The sequence below is a fragment of the Electrophorus electricus genome, chromosome 17, assembly GCF_013358815.1.
Source record: "Electrophorus electricus isolate fEleEle1 chromosome 17, fEleEle1.pri, whole genome shotgun sequence".
In the NCBI taxonomy this organism is placed as follows: Eukaryota; Metazoa; Chordata; class Actinopteri; order Gymnotiformes; family Gymnotidae; genus Electrophorus; species Electrophorus electricus.
The window spans coordinates 14812202-14834345 of NC_049551.1; the positions used below are offsets into that span (position 1 = coordinate 14812202).

The window sequence follows — 22144 nt, forward strand, 5'->3', positions numbered from 1 at the left end:
GATCCATTTAAAATGAAGCCACAGAGAGGATAGGAATCTGAATAATTAAACTCGGGCCACAAACACACACACATGCACACACACACACAAACCTCTGCTAAATTATGCCTTTCACTTCATGAAGGCCTAAGATGGCCATTTAATATTCTGGAGAGGTGCTCAGAGTTTGCAGTTAGACAGCACTTCTGAGAAGTCCAATTTGACGTTCCCAGAATCAGGGCCGACTGTAGGCTCTCAGGGTTGGGCCAAATGGCCTGGAATGGCCTGAACAAACCCATATGGTGGGGATTTGTGCCATTAATGAATGTGTCTCATCTGTAATTAGACTCTAAGTGTCTGATGAATGTTGCCACGTGCATCTCCACCAGGTGGAACTCCACTGGGAGGTTCAGTCCAACGACCAGAGGCGCCGTGGTCTCAGATATTAATTACACAGTGTCTGGATTTGCTGTCTGGCTTCTGTTTCAAAGTTTATTCTTGGCAGAAAGTAAATAGGCCTCTCAGAAAGCAAATGTTCCCCCAGTCCACTGGTTCATAAAGCCCACAAACCTGAACTATAGCTTTAACAACAGCCTGCTAGATCAACAAAATGCAGAATTTACAGAGTCCCATGTTTGGATAGTGTGTAACCCCTTAACATAATCTCACTTTTAACCGTCTGAATGAGCCGTGTGATTAGACCAACACCAGTAAATGTGTTCTGTGCCATTGTGTTTTATCTTAGATTTTATTTTGATACCCTTAAGGAAACAGTAATGTGTGTTGTGTGGATATGCACACATTTATGAATATTTAATAGCTTAATTTGCCAGTGTAATATAGGGCGGGTGATGTAGTTTTTGATTAGCACATTCCATGCTGAGGTGTTTTGGGTTTTTTTTTAGAATAAATAAAAGTTAACAGTTCTCGAGTATCATTTTTAGAATGTGAAAATGTAAAATAAATAAATAAACCTTTGCCAAAATATTTTTTCTTTGTAGGCAGGTGTGAAATGGGTATGTTCTAAGAGTAAATGAGGACACGTAAGGTGATAAGACTGAGAGATCTACTTTTTGTCACTTCATGCTAAGATGCAATTAGGTATGAATATTTAAAACTGCTCACCCTAAACAGTAACTAAAACGTAAGTGCAGTGGTACAACAGCAGTTTGTTAACCCAAGCGGTTTAATTAATCTCAGCTAAATTGTCTATAACTGCTCATTTTTGCTATTTGGCTCAAACAGCGTTGGTACATACTGAGTCCAGTTTAATTACAAACTACCTTTTTTAGTTTGTGCAAAACGTCAGCAATATTCACTTACAAATATATGACAGAAACAACACTTTTGGACTTTTTATTTAAAACTGAACAAAAGCTAAATTTGGGTTTTCCTGTCTTTTATATCGGAATACGAAGGCCGCAAATGGAGTCCAAGGGCTTGTGCACAGCAGTGAGGCTCACAGCTCTTAGTTAGTCTGACATATTAAACTTCTAATGAAGTCTCACAGCAAGTGAAATGTTAGTGCATTTGTTGCAGTTTCCCCCTTAAATATCCAGGACGACTAAACAAAGCCGATAGACAGATTCAGACATTTTATTAGCAATCAATAGTACTTTGTATATTGAGTGGTTCTAGCGAGGGTCACAGGGGAGAGGAGGATGCGTAACACATCCTGTATAATGGTCCTGTGGCTTCAGCAGTGTTGACATGTCGCAGTTTAACCGCAGAATTTAAGCTCAGTTACTTCACATGTGCCAGGCAAGTTTGGTAGTTGTATGTTTGGGTTGTAGAATCCAGCTTCAGGCATGTAATAAAATGCTGTAATGACAAGCTAATGATGCAATGTAATGATAATATAATAAGGTAATATAGTAACAATGTAATAACACAATAATACAAGGTAATAATGCCATGTCATCAACAAGGTTGGTCTGTACCCACTGGCTTGCTCTGCCTAGGAGAGAGTGGGGGGTTGTTCGAGCATGGTGTTGTTGAGGTGAGAGGGGCCCCCATGAGGGCATCGTAAATTAAAAAAATAATAATACATAGCCACTCTCTGTGCTGGTCTTAATTCTATTTGTGTCCCATTACAACAGGTCGTGTAAGAAAAAACCCTGTTCTAACCCACTTGAATATCAATATCTATAATACTTGTCATGTACTATTGACGATTACACAGCGCTCACTTAATTGAATAATGATGTAATGATTGCTTGTAGCTAAGCATGTAATATGTATGTTTTTGTGAGTAGGATTAATGGTGCACGATAAAGGTAGTATTTGCTTTGTACAGCGTGCTCTGCACACGGTCTTCTATGCATCCTAATTAACTCAATTTATTCCTCAGAATCACTTTGCTTTGCTGGTCGACAGATTTAGTGCCGTGCAATTCGGGGTATGAGCCTCGCAATCAGGAGCCAAACTCGTGCGTCTCCGTGTACATTTCCGTTGAAGACTGAGACGTGGCTGCGTTTTTACGCTACTTGCTCGACACTCTTGACTCAGACGCGTCGTCGCCCGACAAGTTGAGATGTGAGGTTGCTCGACGCTGTAAACCTCTCTGAATATTCATTGCTGGCCGCTGATGAAAGGCCTGCCAATAAATCTGCAAGTCTGCGGGTGATGGATGCGCGTGTAATTCGAGCCGCGGCTTAGGGGGGAAACAGAGGGAGGATGCCACCTCGCAGTGCGAATAAATCTCAGAGCCTGAACCCTTGTTCGTTGAACCCGGCGCGGTGGGAGCCCCGACTACTCGAGCGTCTCCGGTCGAACGGAGGGGGGGAGGTCTCGACATTTACGCTTAACGCGCCAACCGCTGCGCGCACGGGAGAGCGGCGTCTGATCTGCGTGCGCGCATTTATTCACGCGCGCGCTTTTAGGTGTGACGTCGCTGTGGCTCGCATTGTATTTCGTATGCATTGGGCCTGTCCGTGTCCCTCAGGACAGTTTCTGATCCTATGTCATAAATTCTTGTTTACGGCCTCCAGCAAGTGTGTAACGAACATCATTTTGCACAGTACGGCGGTAATTCCCCAGCGACTTGGATTAATGGCTCTGCAGCGCAAAGGCTGGGCTGAGGTCAGGTGTGGGTGGAGCAGCCCAGCAGAGCAGCACTGTACGGGCACGCTGAGCTCGGGGTGCTTTCGATTGGGGTCGAGGGTGTGTAGGAGACCTGCCTGGGTATTGTTAGCTTGGGAGAGCTGCTCTTTGGGGAAATAAGGGCCCGGGGAGACACCCAGACTGAGGGAAGTCAGAGAGGAGTGAGCTGGCAGGAGTTAGACAGCATGATGCCAGAGTATTATGTGTGTGTGTGTACATGCTGCACCTCAGAAACTAGTACTTAAGAGGTGTAAAGGACTCGTAACTCATGCAATATGGAGACCAAAGGAAAGCCGTTTCGAAAGTAGGAATTGCAGTCGGATTGTAAGTGTGCTTGACCTATCGCAAGAGTTCATTTCATCATTCTTTCATGATCTGAGACAGGGTCAGCCCAGCAAGCAAACATCAGTCTATGGACAAAAAAATACAACGTTGTCCTTACATGGACAAACGTCTTGCTTCACTGCCATACCCAGGTCTCTAATGTCAGACTGTGAATAGGTCAGCCTCAAGGGCTTCTGCTGCAGGTGGTGTTTTGTGTTCCGAGCGCTGGAGTGTGCTGGCCTGCCTCCTGTCCGGCGCGCTGTGTGTGTACAGACTGAGGAAGAGTCTCCGGCTGATGGCAGGGGTTCTGAATGTGTCACCCCCAGACATCTGCTTGGGTGGGGGTGGGGTGAACGGGCGTGAGGAGTGTGGGCGGAGAAATGGGCTGTCTCCTCCCCACAGCTGTGAATGCTGGGAGAGACAAAATATATAATTAAATATATATTTATCCTTTTGAATATAGATAAAAATCTCTTTACCATAGGTTATGTCTTTACCATGAGGTTTATGTCATCAGGTATGTGAGTGTGTAAAAAAAAGATTGATGTTTGTAAAATAAAATAAAAAAGTCCTTGAGTTTGAGAAAGGCACCTGATGCAAATAATAATAATAATAATAATAATAATGTCTCAAATATGTCTGAAAGTATGCCGGGCAGGTGTGGTGTGACATCCTGTGCACATGCAATATGGGGTTTACTCAGATGCCTGTAACTGGCCTTTTCCCTTAAAATGTATAACTTATTATACTTAAGTTTTTTAAGAAGTAGAACATTAAAAATGTTCTTCCATAAGAGCTCGGTTACAATCGCCATTCTTTACTTTAGCATTTATTACAGTAAAACACATGTCCCACATTTCTGTTCCCACATGCCACTTTTATCACAGCTCCCAGTGCACCTGAACCAAGCCATCAAACACAGAGGAGATTTGCCGCATGGGGGCGAATACCCTTTAAAATGGTCAGAAGCATTTACACAAGGCGAGGCCTGAAATCTAAGAGGGCATATTGGTTTTTCCCCCTTGAGATTCGTCTTCTGCCCATTCGAATTCACACTGCGAGTCTGGGCTTTGCTCTGACACAACCACGGAGGAGTGGGCCCCCCTGGAGCTTTTCTGCCATGCTATGCTGCCCCCATCTGGTGGTCTGAGATGAAAACAGGGAAGAGAAACAACCAAGCTTGGGTCAGAGGTTTAGTTAGTGTGAGGAATATCTAAGTGACTGTCTGCCATTTCATGCTCATTACTGTGCAGTGCAAAATTAACGAAGCATTAATATGTATTAATATTGCATTATAGATATATATTTTATTATATGTATTCAACCCCATGCAGCCTTTAACCTGCATTCAGTGCAACTTAGAAAATGATTGCAACTTAGAAAAACGTTGCTGACATGGAACTTACGTATACAGGGATTTTCATCTTTAAAAAAATAATCAGTGCTAAAACATATATATGTATGTATGGACACATTATACAAGTGTAACTTTTCACACTGTACTAAATGATTCTAAATGGTTTATCGTAGCAGAGAGCATAGCGACATTTGAAGCGTTTGAAACGCTTCTTAAGGAATGAAGCTCTAAATTTGTTATGTGGTCTCTATACCCATCTATATTTGTTCATTCTTTACTCACACCATGTCTATGACACAGAGCTCTGCTACGGTTTCCTCCAACTTCCTGCTGATGCTCTCACTGTCTCACCCTTTTTTCTTTTTTTAATATTGAATGTTAATTTCTGTGAGTCTGAGACCTCCAGAACTTTCCACTGAACTGGCTGCTTGCACACGTCTCTCGGACAAGCCGTACCTGATGTCAGGACCCTGCACTGTGTGTGCGCCTTCTAGTTCAGCTTGTTTTAGTGTTGACAGCATGTGCTCACAGAGCTGGGGCGGGGTTGCGCGACCATGTGAGTCATTGCTTACCGCTCATGCTCCCAAACTGCCAATGTCTCGGCCTTCTTCCCTCCAGCTGATTTCGAGCCTGCTCTCCCCATCACCTCCCGAGACGGAAGACGTCACTCGGGTCTGAGCTGTCGTGCCGTGGAGCTGATGTCTCGGTGATGGCACTGACTCACGGCATTAGAGAGACTAAATCACAATCACTGTGATGTCGTAGAAACGCATGGGCCCAGCAGATGCTCTGTATCCATCACCAGGCTGTTTGTGCACATGATCAGTTAGCTGTGAACATGTGGAGCCCTGTTGAAATGACGTTTTTTTCTGTCAATTTCTGACTGGCACGTTGCTGACCTCTAGTGGCCATCTGATAACGCACCACACAGCACTGGATACATATGTCCTATAAATGCCTCTACATGTTTGGCAAGCTCAAAAGAGTGGAGTGATGCTTTGACGCCGGAGAAAATAAATAAAGGTTTGCCTGGCAGGCCGTCCATGTCGCTCCTCCATTGGCTCTCCGCCATGTGGCGCGGGAAGGGAGACGTGTCGTCACCCACATTCGTCACTCATCGCGCTCCGGCTGAGTCAGGGATTTCTGTGATTCATGGAAACGGGAAAGTAAGCACGCCATGAGAAAGAGGCCAGCAACATCCGCCCCCTCCTCACCTTCTCCCCCTCCTCACACACCCTTCCTGTTCTCGCCCACTTTCTTTTACAGCCTTGTCACACCTGCGTGCCCCACGCGTGCCACCCTCACTCGAGGCTACACGCTGCACCCCAGCGCACCGGCCAGGGTGTCTGCGCACGGCTCAGCCGGTGTCGGAAGGGACCGTCAGCGGAACGCTGGGTGGATGGAGGCGTGGCGGTCTGAGCCTTTGGGCTGGACTCCTGCTTCCTTCCTGATCGTTCATAAATCTCTCCTTGGACGCAGGCTAATAACCTGATATTAATGCTGTCTGCTTTAATTCACGCAGAGAGAGAGGACATTTCCCAGCTGACGCCAATGTAGTGGCTTCTAACTGGGTATTCCCCTGGGTTTCATATTTAGAACCAATGGACAACGGGTTCCTTGGTGGACATGCTTGCAAAGAAACGCCATGTGAAAGTAAGCTTGCAAAAGTACTGAGTTGCATTTACTGTGCAGTCGGAAAGTCATGACAAGCGCACTGTAGTCTACGCGTGCATGCATCGGACGTGCATATGGAATTTTTTCGATATATGTAGTTTTGCCTATAGACCAGGACAATCTTTTCATCATGCTTTTATGACAAGAATGAGCAAATGAGTGGGCAGAATAGACATCAAAGTCACATCCCTCCAGAAATTACAAGAAGGAAGCAGACTCTCTGTCTAGGTGCGTACATACATGCTCACGTTCACACATGCATGCGCACTGCTCACAGCTATATATCACAAGACGTTTAACGACCGTGGTACAATAAGAAATAACTTACACCATTTTAATGTTTTGCGTGATTTTATTAGACAGCAAGTGACAAATACATTTGTGATGGCTATATTTACGGCAATGCTAAGGGGCTGCCTGTATAGTCAGCGAGTTTCTTGTGTGACAGGTTTTCTGTGCCAGTTGTATTAGCCTCTGTAACCAGTGCTCAAGGTTTATGCATTTTGAGATATATGTTTTGAGGTATAATTCACCTTTCTGTTCATCTGTCATTCAGTGTGGAAAGGATTATTTGAACTATTAGTTCTAATTACGCTCTTAATATTTACAGTTCATCATACAATACAGTGTAGTAGCCCATGCACTTACACACCCTGCAGGAGACTATTGTCCCATATCAGAGCCTCAGATGAGGCTGTGCTGTCAAGGTTGCACTTAAACAGTGTCCTTTTTTCTCGTTATTCTGTCCTCTCCAGAACCCTTCTGAGAAGGCGTGTCATAGCATCGGATAGCAGTGCTGTGGGCCTGGGTCTTGGAGGTAGCTCATGTGTCAGGAGAAGGGTAGCATCTGCGGTGACTCCCAGTAGCCGTCAGCGTGGCCCTGGGCACAGGGGCCCCAGAACCCAGGCTGACACCCCAACCCTTCCCCCAGTCGCCCATACCTGGTGGGGCTGGCAGTGTCACTGGGCGGACTTCCACAGGGTCCTCCAGCAGGGTAGAGCTGGGCTTCGGGAGAGTAGCAAGAGTAGTGCGGGGACGGAGGGCACACGGGGCCTGCGTGTCTCAGACTGTCTATGTAAGCCTGTTGCTCGGCCAGGGGTCTGTACATAATCAAAGGGCTCTGCATCTGGTTCCCCAGCGGCAGCCTCCAGGCCGCGTGGCCCTGGGGTTCCAGGTGCCCGGGGGCCGCCTGGGCCGCGTCTGGCCGTAGCCCGCCCGCCTGGCCGTGGCACTCGCGGTGGCTGCAGTCGTTGTTGGAGGCGGCGGGCGGATTGTTGCGGAGAAACACGGAGAGCGTGGAAATGCGGCTGATGGCTCGCTGGAGCGTGGCGATCTTGGACAGGCGCTTGCCACTCAGGTCATGGTGCAGGGCCACACGCAGGGCATTAAAAGCCTGGTTGTAATCCAGAATGCGCTTCCTCTCTCGCACGTTGGCTGCCATCCTGCGTGCCTTGGAGCGAGTGGGCCGGCTGCGCTTCCTCGCCTGGCCCTCCTCACCCTCGCTAAGGCTCCCGCCGCTGCCGCTGTCGTCCGCTCCTGCCCGCACGCTCACCTCCAGCTCCTCCTCAGAGAACTCAGAGCCCGTGAAGCTGCCACGGCTTGCCATGGGCGTAAGCCAGGGCCGTTGGCGGTGTGCGGCAGGATCTTTTGGTTTGCTGCAGAGTTGTGTACCGAAGGGCTGGTGCCGGTGTTTCAGGAACGCCGACAGCCCAGAGCTCCTGTCGCTGGCGTCTCCCGACGCTGTTGTGATTGCCTCTGCTTCCTACTGACAGGTCTGGCTGCTTTTTAAAGTTCCTTTCCCCACAGTCACATGACACAGTCACCCTTGAGGAATGGTGCGTTTACGAGACCCCTCTGGGCAAATGGATCAGTTCTGCACTTCAGACACACCCTCTCCTGCTCCTCACTCAAGATCTTAACATTGTTTTTCACCCTCTCAGTGGAACATAGAGACACTCGGACTATAACCGAAGTATTTACATTTACTCATCAAATTTGACATTTTTATATTTTTGAGATTCTAGGACTGCAATTTGGGCACTTGGATCATGCAAAACGGTCTTGGACAAGTTTAGGATGCCCAAATATGTTCAGTATGTCATTACACTTTAACCAACTATGCTACTGACATTGCTCCTCTATTTCCGACGACTAGTCCCATTTTTCTCACCATCCCTGCTCAGTGCCTGTCAGTCATGATCAATTAATTCACCTTTTTCACATCTTACAATAAGAAAATGGCAGTTACAGAACTGTAAGGAGGTCCAAAAAAGGCTGTGAATATTGATAAGTTGTGAATGATGCACGACACGTTGATTAATCATCACAAAAGTCCATCTAAATTTGTCTGTGCACCATTGTGACAAATTGTGTATTTATCGGATAACCAGTATTTTGTGTATTTCTTCTCACACTGAGGCCATGTGAGTGGTGGAAGACAACACTTCCTCAGGACCTATTATTTAGATTTGCCAACAGATGCAATTAGGAGTCTCCAGAGTGACGATCTCTCTGCTTCTCTGGTGCAGGACCTTAAGGACCGTATAATTTGTGCGTCTTCGTGAGCCGACCGTAAATCAAGTCCCGACAGCACCCGAGGACAGGCATAGATAAGGTACTGGACTTCAAAGCCAGGGAAAAGGGGGCAAACGTTTTACAATTATAACATGTAATGATTGCTTGAGCTACCCCTCATTTTACGCCATGGCTTGTGCAGTTTGGAGAACTCTTAAAAAAAAAAGGTGCTTGTCAAAACAAGAAAGACTGCGAGATTTTTTCCCAGTCCGTAGCATGTAGACATTTCTCAAGTGTCATCAGTGGTATAATGTCTCATGGACCATCACTCAGGCTCTGCCCTGCGTACACCCTCCATGGGTCTGATGTCATGTTTCTTCATGTTTTTTTTTTTTATCCTGGTCCGTGAGCCGTTATGTCCTACATGATTCCAGAGTTCAAAGCGCCCAGTCTGTTAGTTTGGATGGTGAGTCTTATTGGCCATTTTTACCCAACATAACAGATGCTGCCCGGGCCAGTCGGGTGCTTCGGGGCAGTCCACTGCCATTGCCCCGACACTGAAAACGAGAGGTCATTCCTAAACACAGCTTTCTTCCCTCAACCTTCTTAGCTGCCATGGCTAAGTGACGCCGGCTGTTAAAGCACTTAACGTTGTGAACTTTTTGGCCCCTTCCACTCAGCGTTACTTTTCAATGGCTCCCATTATGGGTAATGGATTAAGATAAGAGTTGTTGGTTTGGATATGCGACGTGAGATTCATGCTTATCATTACCCTTGAATATAGACAGGAAACTGGAAGAGGAACAAAACTTGGCTCAACATTCTTAAAGTGAAGACTTTTTATTTTAGATGTTGAGCATACGGTACTTTCACCTTCCTTTGACATTTACGCAGAATTTCATTGTGATTATTAAAATATTCCTCTATTGCATTTACATGAACTATTCACTGTACACTCCAGCATGTGGTTGACATTAAATAATAAAATAGAAAAGTCCTGAATATACATTTTCCTGCATTTCATTGGACACAACAGATGTACTCGTTCCTTATATTTTACTTTTTCTTTTTATTCAGTTCTGGTTAAAACATTTATAGCATGAAATGTCAGTCAAGCAATTAACAGTTAACTAATTTAGCCATTTATGAGCCAGTCCTTCAGAGCTGTAGGACAAGCAGAGCTACATAATAACAGGTCATATCTAAAGGCACACTCCAAATTTTCATTAAATCCAGAAATCACCAGACACTGTTTGCTCTTTAAACATTGCTCGATGGAATAATCAAACGCCTTAGTGCAAATTACTTTGCATTTAATGACACTTAATCACCGTGTTACTGCACTTTCTCTAATGCACTTTCATGTTCTGGATGTTAGTGTTGCATATGTTGTCTTATTTGGTTTAAAACATCTCGAGGGACACCTGACTTGTCAGATTTATTATGAACCATATGCTGAGAAAAAGCCAAGGTATGCAAAGGTATGTGAAATTGTATCATAAATCAGAAATTCTTTTGTAAACACACATTTGCCATCCTCAGCATTAAACTCATGGATTTGAACAGGATTTTCAATCATCCCTCTTCAGATAGAGTTATTTCAGTGGTGGAAACGGACTCAGTAAAAGGATACAGCCCGTGCTATAGGGTTGAGTAATCTAAACAAGGGAGGGAGCATTCCCGCCCCCACAGCCCCCAGCCAAAGATTTATAAGTGGCTCTTGTCAGATTTTATTGCCTCCCATAGAGAACATGTAGTCTGTGCCTCGGACGATCCAAGTCCATTCCTTTTGACGGATGACAAGACACTAGTAATTATCAGCCGCCAAGAATAAATCAGGGTCTTTCCTCTGCATCCTATGACACCCTTGAAGGACTAACCATTTTCAGGACAAGGGGAATCTGTGCAACACTTTCTTGAGATTTGTAAATCTCTAACTCAAGCCCAAATAATGAGAGGTTGTAACCCGCTTGTTATTAGAGGTCTGTGGCCAACATTATAGATATACATTTCCTAAGGGGTAGTTAGAGTAATGAGTAAGTGGAGTCCAGTTGCTAGCCTTGGTTTCGCAGAGGTATGTTAATGTATGTTTTCAGCTCCTCAAGTGGAATTTTCACACCTCAATAAAATATTTGTCCTGTCAAAGAAGGAATTACTCTTGTGTTTTTTCCCCTCTTCTGAAAGTAATTTTGGTTTATATTTGCAACTGACTTTTGTTTAAACATGTTATTAGGCCAGGATTTTAGCACTATTTCAATATAACCTACAAAAGGTTTTATTAAATATGACAATTGTGATAACAAAGAATGGATTACAAGAAATAGGATCCCAACTTAATACAGTGTTATTAAAATCCTCTCTGGAGACTGTGTGGCTTCAATAAGTAAGGATCTATCCTTTGTTATCTCACATGGGCACTGTAATGGTGTCAATCCCACAACACACACACACACCTCCCACTTCCCATACTGGTTTAAGAGCACCACCCAGTCTGAGTCAGTAGACACAACATGTCCCCTACTCTCTCTAGTCAAGAGGCAGAGAGAGAGTGATGTACACCATAGCTTCAGTCATCTCTTGAATGCACAAACACAGATGTGTAATTATTTCCAATACTTTAAAAAAGCTAATAATATGGAGTTGTAGTTTGTACATTGTTTACACAAACAATTGAAAAATCAATCCTAGATTGAAAACAATTAACTTTACATGAAAGCGTTGTAAAAACCCCATAAATGTATATTATTATTACACACTATGCTATAGTATATATACATATATACATACTAAAAGTTCAGAATTTCTTGAAATAAAACCTTGTACATCCAGTGTCTTTTTGTTGTTTTCTGAAATAGGTTTTCTCACAATGGCAATGGCAAAATTATAGAAACGAGTTTGTTGAATGCTTACGGGTTTTTCACGTAGATGTAGGGAAAAGAGTATTGAATGTTGCCTGAGTGAAGTAATCCTTAGAAATTCAGTGTTGGCTTGAACCTTTAGCCTACTTGAACCTCTCAAACAGCCAACTAAAATGGCTCATAAAATGTGAAATTTACAAGCTGCATGTCCCCAGGGCCGCACCCCCGTGCTGACAGTGTGCTATTATGAATAGTTGTTAAGATATTGACTGTTAATCACTACCGAAGGGCAGAATGAATACCAGCACTGCCACTGTTTATGGGCATTTGTCACCATAATGATAGGACTTGGTGCTCTCTCTCTGTAACAACAAGGGAACGTCTTCCTCAACTCAGAGCTCAAGAAGAAATGTGACTTTCATTTTGATCAATTAAAGTGTGTAAGAAATATCTCATCGAGATATCGAGAGCATGTGGTGAACTCAAGTTGTGAATTGATCACGCAATACGAGAATGAAATTCCAGCCCCTAAGATGCCACATAGGTGGGGAAAAAAAAGAGTGGAAGAAAGTGTAGCATACCCAAAAGAGGAAGGCCTTTGTTTTACTGGCAAACACCTACCACTGACCCTGGTTTAACACTATAGAAGCCTCTGGCATCCAGTTAAACCCTGGCTAGGGATATAACAATACCAGTCACATCTCTCTACTGATTTATCAACCTAGTGAGCAGCTTGCATGCTTGAAGTAACTGGTGAAAAAGTGTCATGACTTGTCCAACAGTTGCTTTTGGTGAGACGAGGTATGTAAGCGCAGGAAAGTCTCTTTCCATGCTGTTAAGTGTCCTGGAAACCCTTCCATGCTCCATGATTTCCTATTAGTTTGAAAGTATGCAGTGCGCCCATCTCAGAGAGGAGTGGCCTGTCATTTTTCCTGTAGAATATGTAGGAATTTTAGTCTGTCCTCCAGTATGCTCATTGATTAGAACTTAGGAGAAATTCAGTTCTAGAAAAAGGACAGAAGAATATTGTCTATGATCTGCACCTGAAAGCACTTACCTCCTACCTCCTCCTCAGAGCACTCCAACCTCTTTAATTAACAGTAATGGAATTCACTTTTACCCACTCTATCAGTTGGAGATTAGTAAAAAGATGATAAAATCTAATTTGGCTAATTTGCCACATTGTGTAAATATAAGACCATTACTATAACTTGTCTTTTTCTTTTTCTTACATAACTTTGTTCCATAGTTATATATGATGTTGTTAGTGTGAGATGCATACATGTCCTTTACCTTTCATATGTGGTCTCTCATTATGGCTACTATGAGTGTTTGTCATTGATCATTATGTAAACTGTCAATTTAAAGCTAAACGTGAATAAGGAGGGCAGTAATGCACATGCTCCAGTGTATGCGCAGTATATGTAAAGGTTGCAGTGTGGGAAAGAGAAAAAAACAAACAGGTGTAGACTTTTAGCCAAAACTACCTTTGCAAGGAAGAGAAGGATTAAACAAGATTAATGTATTCGTATGAAAATTGTACTGGTCAAAGTTTGATCTTTGTTGGCTCATAAGAGGTAAAGGTTAATTTAGCTTACTGTGTCAGAGATGTTTATCATAAATATGTAATCTGTGCAATATTAGTTCAGCTAAATGTAAATATTTATTATGCATGAAAATCTGCTACAACCATCCACCGTCGAAAGCATTTCTTAAAATAAGATTATCTAGATGTTCATGTTGAAAACACCCAACTAAACTAGCGATAGCTCCATGTTCACAGTACCACTGTGATAAAGCTAGCTATGTTATGCTAGCTTTCCAGCTAAAGTTTTGGATTTACTTTTAAAAAATAAATAAATAAAAATTCAGGCTTTGGGGGGGGGGGGGGAAGATATGGCCTAAAATTGCCGTGCTTTTCATATTAAGTATTAACGTCAAATAACTGGACCCCGGCTTCCTCCCTCAGCCAACGAACCCTAAAGCTAAAGCTAAATAAGGAGGGCGTTATCGGTAGCGTTGATGGAAACTGCAGCTACATTTTAAAATAACGTATCTTATACGTTGACGTAACTAGCTAGTGTAGCACACGTCCATTAAGACGTTTATATGTATCAGCTTATGTAAACAGCACTGATACCGGCCGGGCATCTTATTCAAAGTTGTTCGTTTTTACCTCTTTGCTTAGCAGCTAGCTAGCTAGCAAACGAGCTATTCTGTTTTCTAAATAGCTGTGTAAGATGTTTGTTTATTATTATTTATTAATAATAATAATTAATATATTGATATTATAATATTTATTAATAATACATTGTTTATTTATTTTATTCTCTAAGATAGAGGATTATGTCTTTGAAACTGTTCCCGAGCTTCTATAAATGCGTAAGCGAACACAGGATAAGCCCATAAAGTAGCTAATGCGTGTGAAAAACATTGTAGACAGTGCTTTGGTTAACTTTTAGCCAAACATTTCACTTTAATTAATTGCTATACGTCTATTTAAAGTAGGGGGCCTGGTTTGTTTGTTTAAAAGTGCCAGTGTGTTCCGGCATCTTGGCAAGTTTGAGACTTTGTTGAAACTTAAAGACATTATATGAAATAATGTCTCTTTTATTTATGGTATTTAGCTGACACTTGTAACTGCAACTGACATTTATGACTGCGTACAAGCTGAGCAATTGAGGGTTAAGGGCGTTGCTCAGTGGCCCAACAGTGGCAACTTGGCAGTGTGGTGGGGCTTGAACTGACACCCTTCTGAGTAGCAGTCAAGTACCTTCAAAACTGAGCTACCACTGGCCATTTCTGACTCCTTCTCTATGGAAATATCCATTTTACTTCTAGACTCCAAGAAACTAAATATAAAGTTAGTCCTGTTGAATCGGGTTTGATTTCAAAAATAGCCAGAGCATCACTTCGACAGACAAAAAGAACCTTGAAGAGTTGTGTGAGTAAAGCGCCATCTAGTGGCGAAGCATTTGGGCTGCTATATCAATGTTTCAGTAAACTATCTGCAAGGCTCCAAATTGGTCAGGTGTTTACATCACCAGAGTGGCAGAGCTGCTGGTACACAAGCGACTGACTAACGACATTTCAGGGTACCGCTTGCACCCACGTGTTAAGGGCATTTTCCCATTGTACGGTGAGCTTAACGATAGTGGCCTACTGGTAAAGCTTTGTGTTACTGGTGAGCTTAACGGTAAATGTTTATCTCATGTTTTATGACAGGCTGTGCATTTAATAAGGAAATATTGATAATACCATATTAATTAACGGAAATATACAGATTGAACGGTGAAGGAAACGTATGGAATAGTTATGTTCAATATACTAGACAGAACTCGGTTCCTGGAAATTTTTTTTTTTTTTTTTTTTTTTTTTTTTTTTTTACAGATAAACATAAATCCCATCAATGTTTTTAAATAAGAGTATAGTTTTGTGTTACTTTATAATTAATCTAACGGAAACGTATTGTTAATAACCCGTAATCGGTTAGGTTATAGGGCGTCGCGTATGTAGTCGTGCACTCTCCCCGCCCCCCGCCGCGGAGCTCGATGGAGGAGCCCAGAGACCGGGCACAGGACAGCAGGCGGCCCGCAGCACTCCCGAACCATGTGCGCTGCGACGGTGAGCTCAGGTGCCAGGAAACGCAGACGGAGAAAACAGGTAGGTTGGGAAAACGGGTGGGTTTAATAGTGATGATGACTCTCAGTCCTGACATTCGCTTAGCTTAGCTAAAAAAAAAAAAGTTGAGTTCCTCCACATTCAGCGGCAATGTCTTGAATAACCAGGTACAGCTTCGCTTTGATTACAGCAAAGTGGCTCTTCCCCCAGTTGGATAAATTAAAGACTGTTTCCTTGGGGTGGAAGTTAATCGTGTACGCGGTTGAATTGTGTCTGTTTTGTACAAAGCTAGCACGTTAATGCTAGCCACGCAGTCGGACAACAAGCGAACTAGCATCCATTTCAGTCCTTCGATGCACGTTTTGGGCTGGAGATAAACCATTGTTAATCTTTTCTAACGTGTTTGGCATGATCTCGGCCCGCACTTCTTCGATTTTGGGCTCGGTAGTGTATTTTTAAGAGCCAGACTGATCAACACCGGCTCCGCTGGAATCTTCTAGTGTGGTCCGCGCTTCCTGTCCGCCATGTTAAAGCCAAAAGTCCCACTCACAGCCAACAAGTTTGCTCACTGCCGCAGCTTCACCTCTCGCTCATTAAATTATGTTTTTTTCTTCGATGAGGTTTTTGGTCCTTACTTTTTGTGTTCTAAAATGACAGGTTTTCAACCCTCCGAGTATCTGAGCTAACGTAGGCAAAACCTCGGTTGGATAGCTAAGCTAATGACTCGGTGTGAGGAACTGTCACTTCAGCAACGGCAAATCTAACTAACGTATGGAAGACGAGCTTTTAGTCGAGCTTTTAGACGATAATATTGGTCGGTTTTAAACGTCCAGATGGCTACCGATTGTTTAATCCGGCTTGCCTCAGTACTATACGGCTAGCTAGCATGTTTCCTCGCGTAAATGTCGGGCCTGCTCCACCTGCCTGAAGCACTGTCTGGTGACCTAGTTAGTGCTAACGGTGCATTTGAAAAACGGCAATTTTATTAAATTTTTAAATAATAACTTTTCAGTTTCCAAATCTAGCTATCCGGAACAACGATAGTCATCTAGTTAAACTACAAAATATAGGCTTAACTTAAAAAAAAAAAAAAGGAAGTCAAAAGCCAACGCGTGTTGTTAGCTAGCATGCACTACATCTTATTTCAGTTTAAGCCAAAAAAAAATTTGAATAACGTCTTATTGACAGCCTTTGGATATTGAACTGTTTTGGCTGTGGGCCTTTCATGTATGTAGCTGCGTTCCTTAAACACATTCTAACAACACGGTACCATTTTGAGTGCTTTTGCTAGCAAAGTGCATGCAGGAGCAATACAGATTTTCCAGGAAGCTTATATATAGACCTCCTTTGGCCCTGGCTCTATTCCACCTGACTCATTCAGTCTCGGTGGGTGGCATTATGTTTTGCACCGTCATTGTGGCCTTGAAAAAAAGGTTTACCAAATTTTCGTGTTTAACGTGTAGGCCAACCGTCTCCCCTTTCTCTCTCCTTTGCTCCTGGAAGAAAGAGACACAGTGCCTTAATTTTTGCTACTTATTTGTTTGTGCTTCTGTATCCTAGGCAATGGTAAACTGAATAGCTTCAACCTGGATAAGGGGAAGTTATTGTCAGAGGATGACTCAACAAGCATTCCAAATCCTCTTGATAAAAGTGAAGGCAGGAATTTACTGAATGTCTGTGTGAAGCAGGGATTACCCAGAGACGTTAGAGTAACGCTGGGCAACAAAGGCCTTCCTCATTATATGGACAGTATGGATGGGAATAAGAAGACCTCTGCTTTACAGCTGTGTGACGTAAAGCCACTGGGCGGGAAAGAGCCTGTGATCTCTCTGAATGGAGATTCTGCCCATAGCTCCGGTTACATTGCAAATGGCTACTCCAGCAAGGCTGCTGCGGACAACGATGGCAGCGGGTCGGAGAGCGGCTACACCACTCCTAAAAAGCGCAGGGCGAGGCGCTTCAGTATAAAAGGCTCAGATAGTGGAATTTGGGAAAAGGAGAAGGCTGGGCAACGTGGAGTACTCTCTTATTCCAAGCAGGACCCAGAGCCCTCAGGCCAAGAGGTGGCTGGGAAAGTGGTGAACTCTAGACCTAATTGCACCAGGACTTGCCTTAAACCAGAGGTGCACACAGGTGTTCATCGCACAGGCGTCACGGAGATGACACTTGCGGGTGAGGCGCAGTGCAAAAACTCTGACACTAAGGCCTCGGGCCCCGTTAGCAAAAAGACTGATGATAAGGCCAGTAAAGCCAAGCTCTCCTCCTCAGTGACCTCAAAAGAGGACTCGTGGACCTTGTTCAAACCTCCGCCAGTGTTTCCGGTGGACAACAGCACTGCTAAGATAGTGCCCAAGATTAGTTATGCAAGCAAAGTCAAGGAGAACCTCAACAAAGCCACGCAGGCCAGTGCGGAGGCAGCTACTGCTCAGGCGTCGATAAAGATCTCCCAGGTCCCCATGTCTGCTGTAAAAACGGTCAATTCCACCACATTTACCAACGGCCCTGTTTCGGGGGAGGCTAACGGGTGCCCCTCAGAGGGAACGTTGTTCAACTCCGCTGCTAGCACTGCTCCTCCGGCCTCCTCTGACATGGGAGAAGAGAATGTAGAGTCTGTTTCAGATGACGGTTGTGTGTCCTCAGTCTGTCCCTCAGCTTCAGAGCCAAGAAAACCTAGTCTTTTTGTTTACCCTCTTAAACCTTTAAATATGCAAACTGTGCTCCCTAGTGCCCGGCACACAGATGCCCCTGCTGCTCAGACAAATCAGAAAGCCCTCGGGGACATCTTCCAGAACCAGTGGGGCCTGTCCTTCATCAACGAGCCAAACGCAGGCCCCGACGGTGTGACCCCTTCCCGGCCTGCCGTGGCCCTCCAGGCCGCGGACATCACATTTCAGGGCGAAAGCCTTCCGTTCTTTGGCCAGCCAGGCCTGAACCCCACTTCGGCGGTCTCTCTTCCAGAGCCTCATGAGGCAGAGGAAAGGACTAGTGGAGCAGGCGTGGCTTCAAGAAGCCACTCCCCATCTCGCACCACTGCCGAGGGGCAGCCACGTGCTCTGCCGGAGGTACAGAAGGTGGAGAGCAGAATTCCAGAGGTTTCCCGTATGGACATGGACACGGAGCATGTAGTGAGCCCTCTTGTTAACACCTCTGTGGGGTTTTCCAAGGAACACGCTTGCACAAAGGGCCAGGACAGAGCAAATGGCTGCGGCCTGTGTGATCTGCAAGATGCTGTATTTTACCACACTAAAGGTACTGATTTCTTCTGCTTTAGTACCAGTGTAAATGAGATCAATGTTTTAATAGTTTGCTATAATTACTTTTTGTAAGTAAAAATGCAATTAATTATGTTTTCTTTCTTAAATGTACCTTTTTTTTTTATTATTGTTGCACTGTTTTTTGTTTTTGTTTTTTAAAGTGAAGTTGTATAGATAAAATGAAGTGGATATAAACTATAAAAGATTGCTTAGCTAAAAATATCAGTAGTGTTTGAGAGAGTCTATATTTTGTCTTGCAGAGTTTGAATATCTCATCACTCTTCAAAAGCAAGGTAGGTGGACATCCTCTTCAGCCCAGCAGTGTAGTTTTGTGTAGTGATTCACTTGTATAAAAATAGCTGCCTAATGGCTGTAAAAAAAAAAAACAAAACCCTGCAATGCCAATTTTGTGCTTCCATAATGTTTGGCTATTCTGCAAGTTACATTTCACTTGTATGAGGTTAAACACATCCTCTCATTACATCAGCTTGTGTATTTCTTGTCCTGTTCCCGAGACCTCAGGCAGGTTATTTAGTTTGTCTTTTGGTTCACTGGTTTTATTGCTAAGTCAGTTTCTTTAACTGTTCTAGATCCAAAAAGGGTGGTGTGTTACAGAGAGTCCATGGACAGACCAGATCATTGATATTCTGAGTACCAGGGCTGGGTTTGCTCCACCGTGGGCGCTGTAGTCGGATCTGACCCAGATGCGCTCTCCTTGGAATCAACTCGGAACCCGTTTTCTCTGTCCAACCAGAAGAAATTAAGGAATGCAACAGGAATGGCAGTCCGTCGGGAAGGGATGAATCTTGTACTCACGGAGACTCGGATTTCTGCGACGAGCTGTCCGGAGGCATCGGGACTACAGACAAATTCGTACGCTGTAGCAAAAAGGGTATCGAGGGGGTTTTGGAGTGCCACTCATGCACCTTTCTTGAGCGGAAGTGTGGTGAGCTCAGTAGCTCAGGAGGTGCTCCACGCAGCCCTGAGAGGAACTAGGAGACCCACAGTGGATGCCTCAGTCGTTAGGTTTCTTCCTGCGTGCAAATCGGTTCAAGTATATCTGATCATCTGAGTTGCTTTTCTTTGTCATTTTTAATCAGTGCATATAAACAAGTCGGCAAGCATAAATTCTGATTGAAATATACCCCAAAAGAGATTCATCTTAAAAAATGAGCTCTTTTCAATGTAATCATAGCACCCAGCATCAGGGGTGGGCACGCATCCCCTCACTGCCCTGCGGCAGTAGAAAATTGAGTTCTAATGTTGTGTATTATGGGAAATGACCATAAATTGGTATTGCCTGACTAAAAAAAAAAAAAAAAAAAAAAAATTCCCTCTCTTTCTCTCCCTGCTTTAAATTGATCTTCTGGCCCACGAACAAAAGCCTGGTGTGATGGTGGACTGTCAGCTCAGAGTTGCACCATTTTGTAGCAGACGTTTGCCTGCAAGCCTAGCATACATTTTAACGCTAGATTCTCAAACTGAGTGTTTGGGGGGGGGGGGGGGGGGGGGGGGGGGTCTTTTTGTTTGTTTGTTTTTTAATTGTTCCTTTGCTTTGTGATGTGTTTTTATTTCTGCAGAAGCCCTTGCACAGAAGTAATTTAGGTTTCAGTATTATTAACTACCATTCAGTCAAATTGCTTCACAGAGTATAGGGTATGGAGGTTCCGGTCATCTTTCTCACGGTTTCAGTAGGCGTCTTTTTAAAAATATTACTTGAAGTGCACAGCAGGTCATTGAGTTGCATGGAAAATAAGTTTTACCTACTGGGAAAAGCCCGTAACAAAAGAGTATGCAATGTTCTCGGTTAGAATCACCCGAGTGATACCAAGCTGACCCGGTCGAGTTTCACCAACAATTGCAGCAAACAAATTACTTCAGCGTTACAGTTTTCAAAAAAAAGTAGGCATGTGCTGAAAGAACTCTGCCCTGACCTCTTTGTTACTGTTGGCATGGATTTCATTAGGTCACTCAACTGTAATTTTAACCCTAATATTTCTTTGCACATTTTATCATCGCGATAGCTGATGTTGTTGTAGCCGAGTGCAGACTGAAACCGTTGTAGGTTAGAGAAAGGCAATACTGAGCAGTCAGTGTGAGTGCACGCATTGTTTTGTTTTTTTTGTTGTTTTTTTTTTTATTAAAGCCTTCTACTGTGACATTTCATGAGCAAGGCCTTTATGTAGAACTGTATGGTTCACTGTGTCTAGAAGTATCATTAAATTTTCAGTTTCTCTTAGTCATCTTGGCCAGACAGACCAAAGATTGGGCTTCATTATAGATGCTGATTTAGTCATTTTAACCATCTCCTAGGCTTGGTTGGAATAAGCAACCTTTTCTTGCCACAGGGGCGTTTAACTTTTATTACCAAGCAGGGGGTATTTGGTTTATCATGTTGAGTAATAGCACTTTATGTAAACATGTTTCAAAAATGACTTCACCTCTCTAACACTTAACATGACTTACTAACTCCTGCATAGAATGGCTTTGAGCTGTTGTGCTTAAATAGAATAATTAACTCTTTACTCAGGTAGAATTGGGAAAGCCATTACAAAGCAGAATAATAAATATATATTTTTTCCTTCCTTCACAAGGTGCAGAATAATCCTGCCTAGTTTTCTTTGTCCAGCGTTACTCTCCAGTCGTCGTCTCTCATTTGCCATGCAGAAAATCTGAAATCCGCGATATTTGCTTCCCCCCCTCACTGCTGTGCCACTACAGGCAAAGAGCAGCAGTCTCCGTGACACTGACTCTCAAAGAGCCTGTCCTTTTCCGTGGCTTTGACCCAGCAGTGGGTCCTTCTTGGATTTGTTGGGATGCTGTTATTCTTTCCTGTGTGCCCCATCACATGCAGTAGCAGGGAGCTTCTGTGGTCGAGGGTGTTCTTTCACACTGTGTGGCACAAAAGGCTGTTTTTTTGTTTTGTTTTTTGTTTTGTTTTGTTTTTGTTTTTTTGTTCTGTCTCTCAAGGAAGGCCGTGGCAAAGAGGGACACAAGAGGCGGTCTGCGCCTCCGCCGTGGAGCAGGGCTGTTCAGAAGCCAACCGCAAGCCTGCTTCGTCACCCAAGCGATGAATGCTGCCTGTGTGCATGTTATTGAGAAATGTTTGATATTTCACAACATGTAGCTTTGTCTCTGTCTTTTCTTGGATAACCTTTTTGTTTTACCTTGATTTACTTATTCTTAATGGTTATTTGAGGATGTGTTTTCTCTGCTAATTTGAGGGATATTTTCTTTCTCTAAAGGCTGGTTGGTTTGTCTCCTCTACATGTTGGCAGTCTTCAGGTTGACATCCTAATCATTGCAGTGGCCTTTATGGTCTATAGTAGTAATTATTTCTGCCACTTGAGGCTCCTATGGGGATGAAACACATTTGGAGATTTGAAGTAGCTTGTCTATGGAATAGTTTGGAAGTCTCAAGTGAGAGAAAATGAGAAAGGCTATATCTCTGATACATGTTT

General features: G+C 43.7%; 2 protein-coding genes across 2 annotated transcripts; one reads left to right on the forward strand and one right to left on the reverse strand.

The window, feature by feature from the left end:
* Positions 1-7265: 7265 nt before the first annotated feature.
* Positions 7266-8042, reverse strand: bhlha9 (basic helix-loop-helix family, member a9). The gene has a single exon (XM_027021381.2). It carries the CDS (start codon positions 8040-8042, stop codon positions 7266-7268), a length of 777 nt encoding a protein of 258 aa, XP_026877182.2.
* Positions 8043-15370: 7328 nt separating this feature from the next.
* LOC113584461 (nuclear fragile X mental retardation-interacting protein 2-like) lies at positions 15371-20169 on the forward strand. The gene is made up of 4 exons (XM_027021388.2): positions 15371-15471; positions 16990-18678; positions 18944-18976; positions 19274-20169. Exons 2-4 carry the CDS (start codon positions 17172-17174, stop codon positions 19324-19326), a joined length of 1593 nt encoding a protein of 530 aa, XP_026877189.2. The 5' UTR covers positions 15371-15471; positions 16990-17171; the 3' UTR covers positions 19327-20169.
* Positions 20170-22144: the final 1975 nt, after the last annotated feature.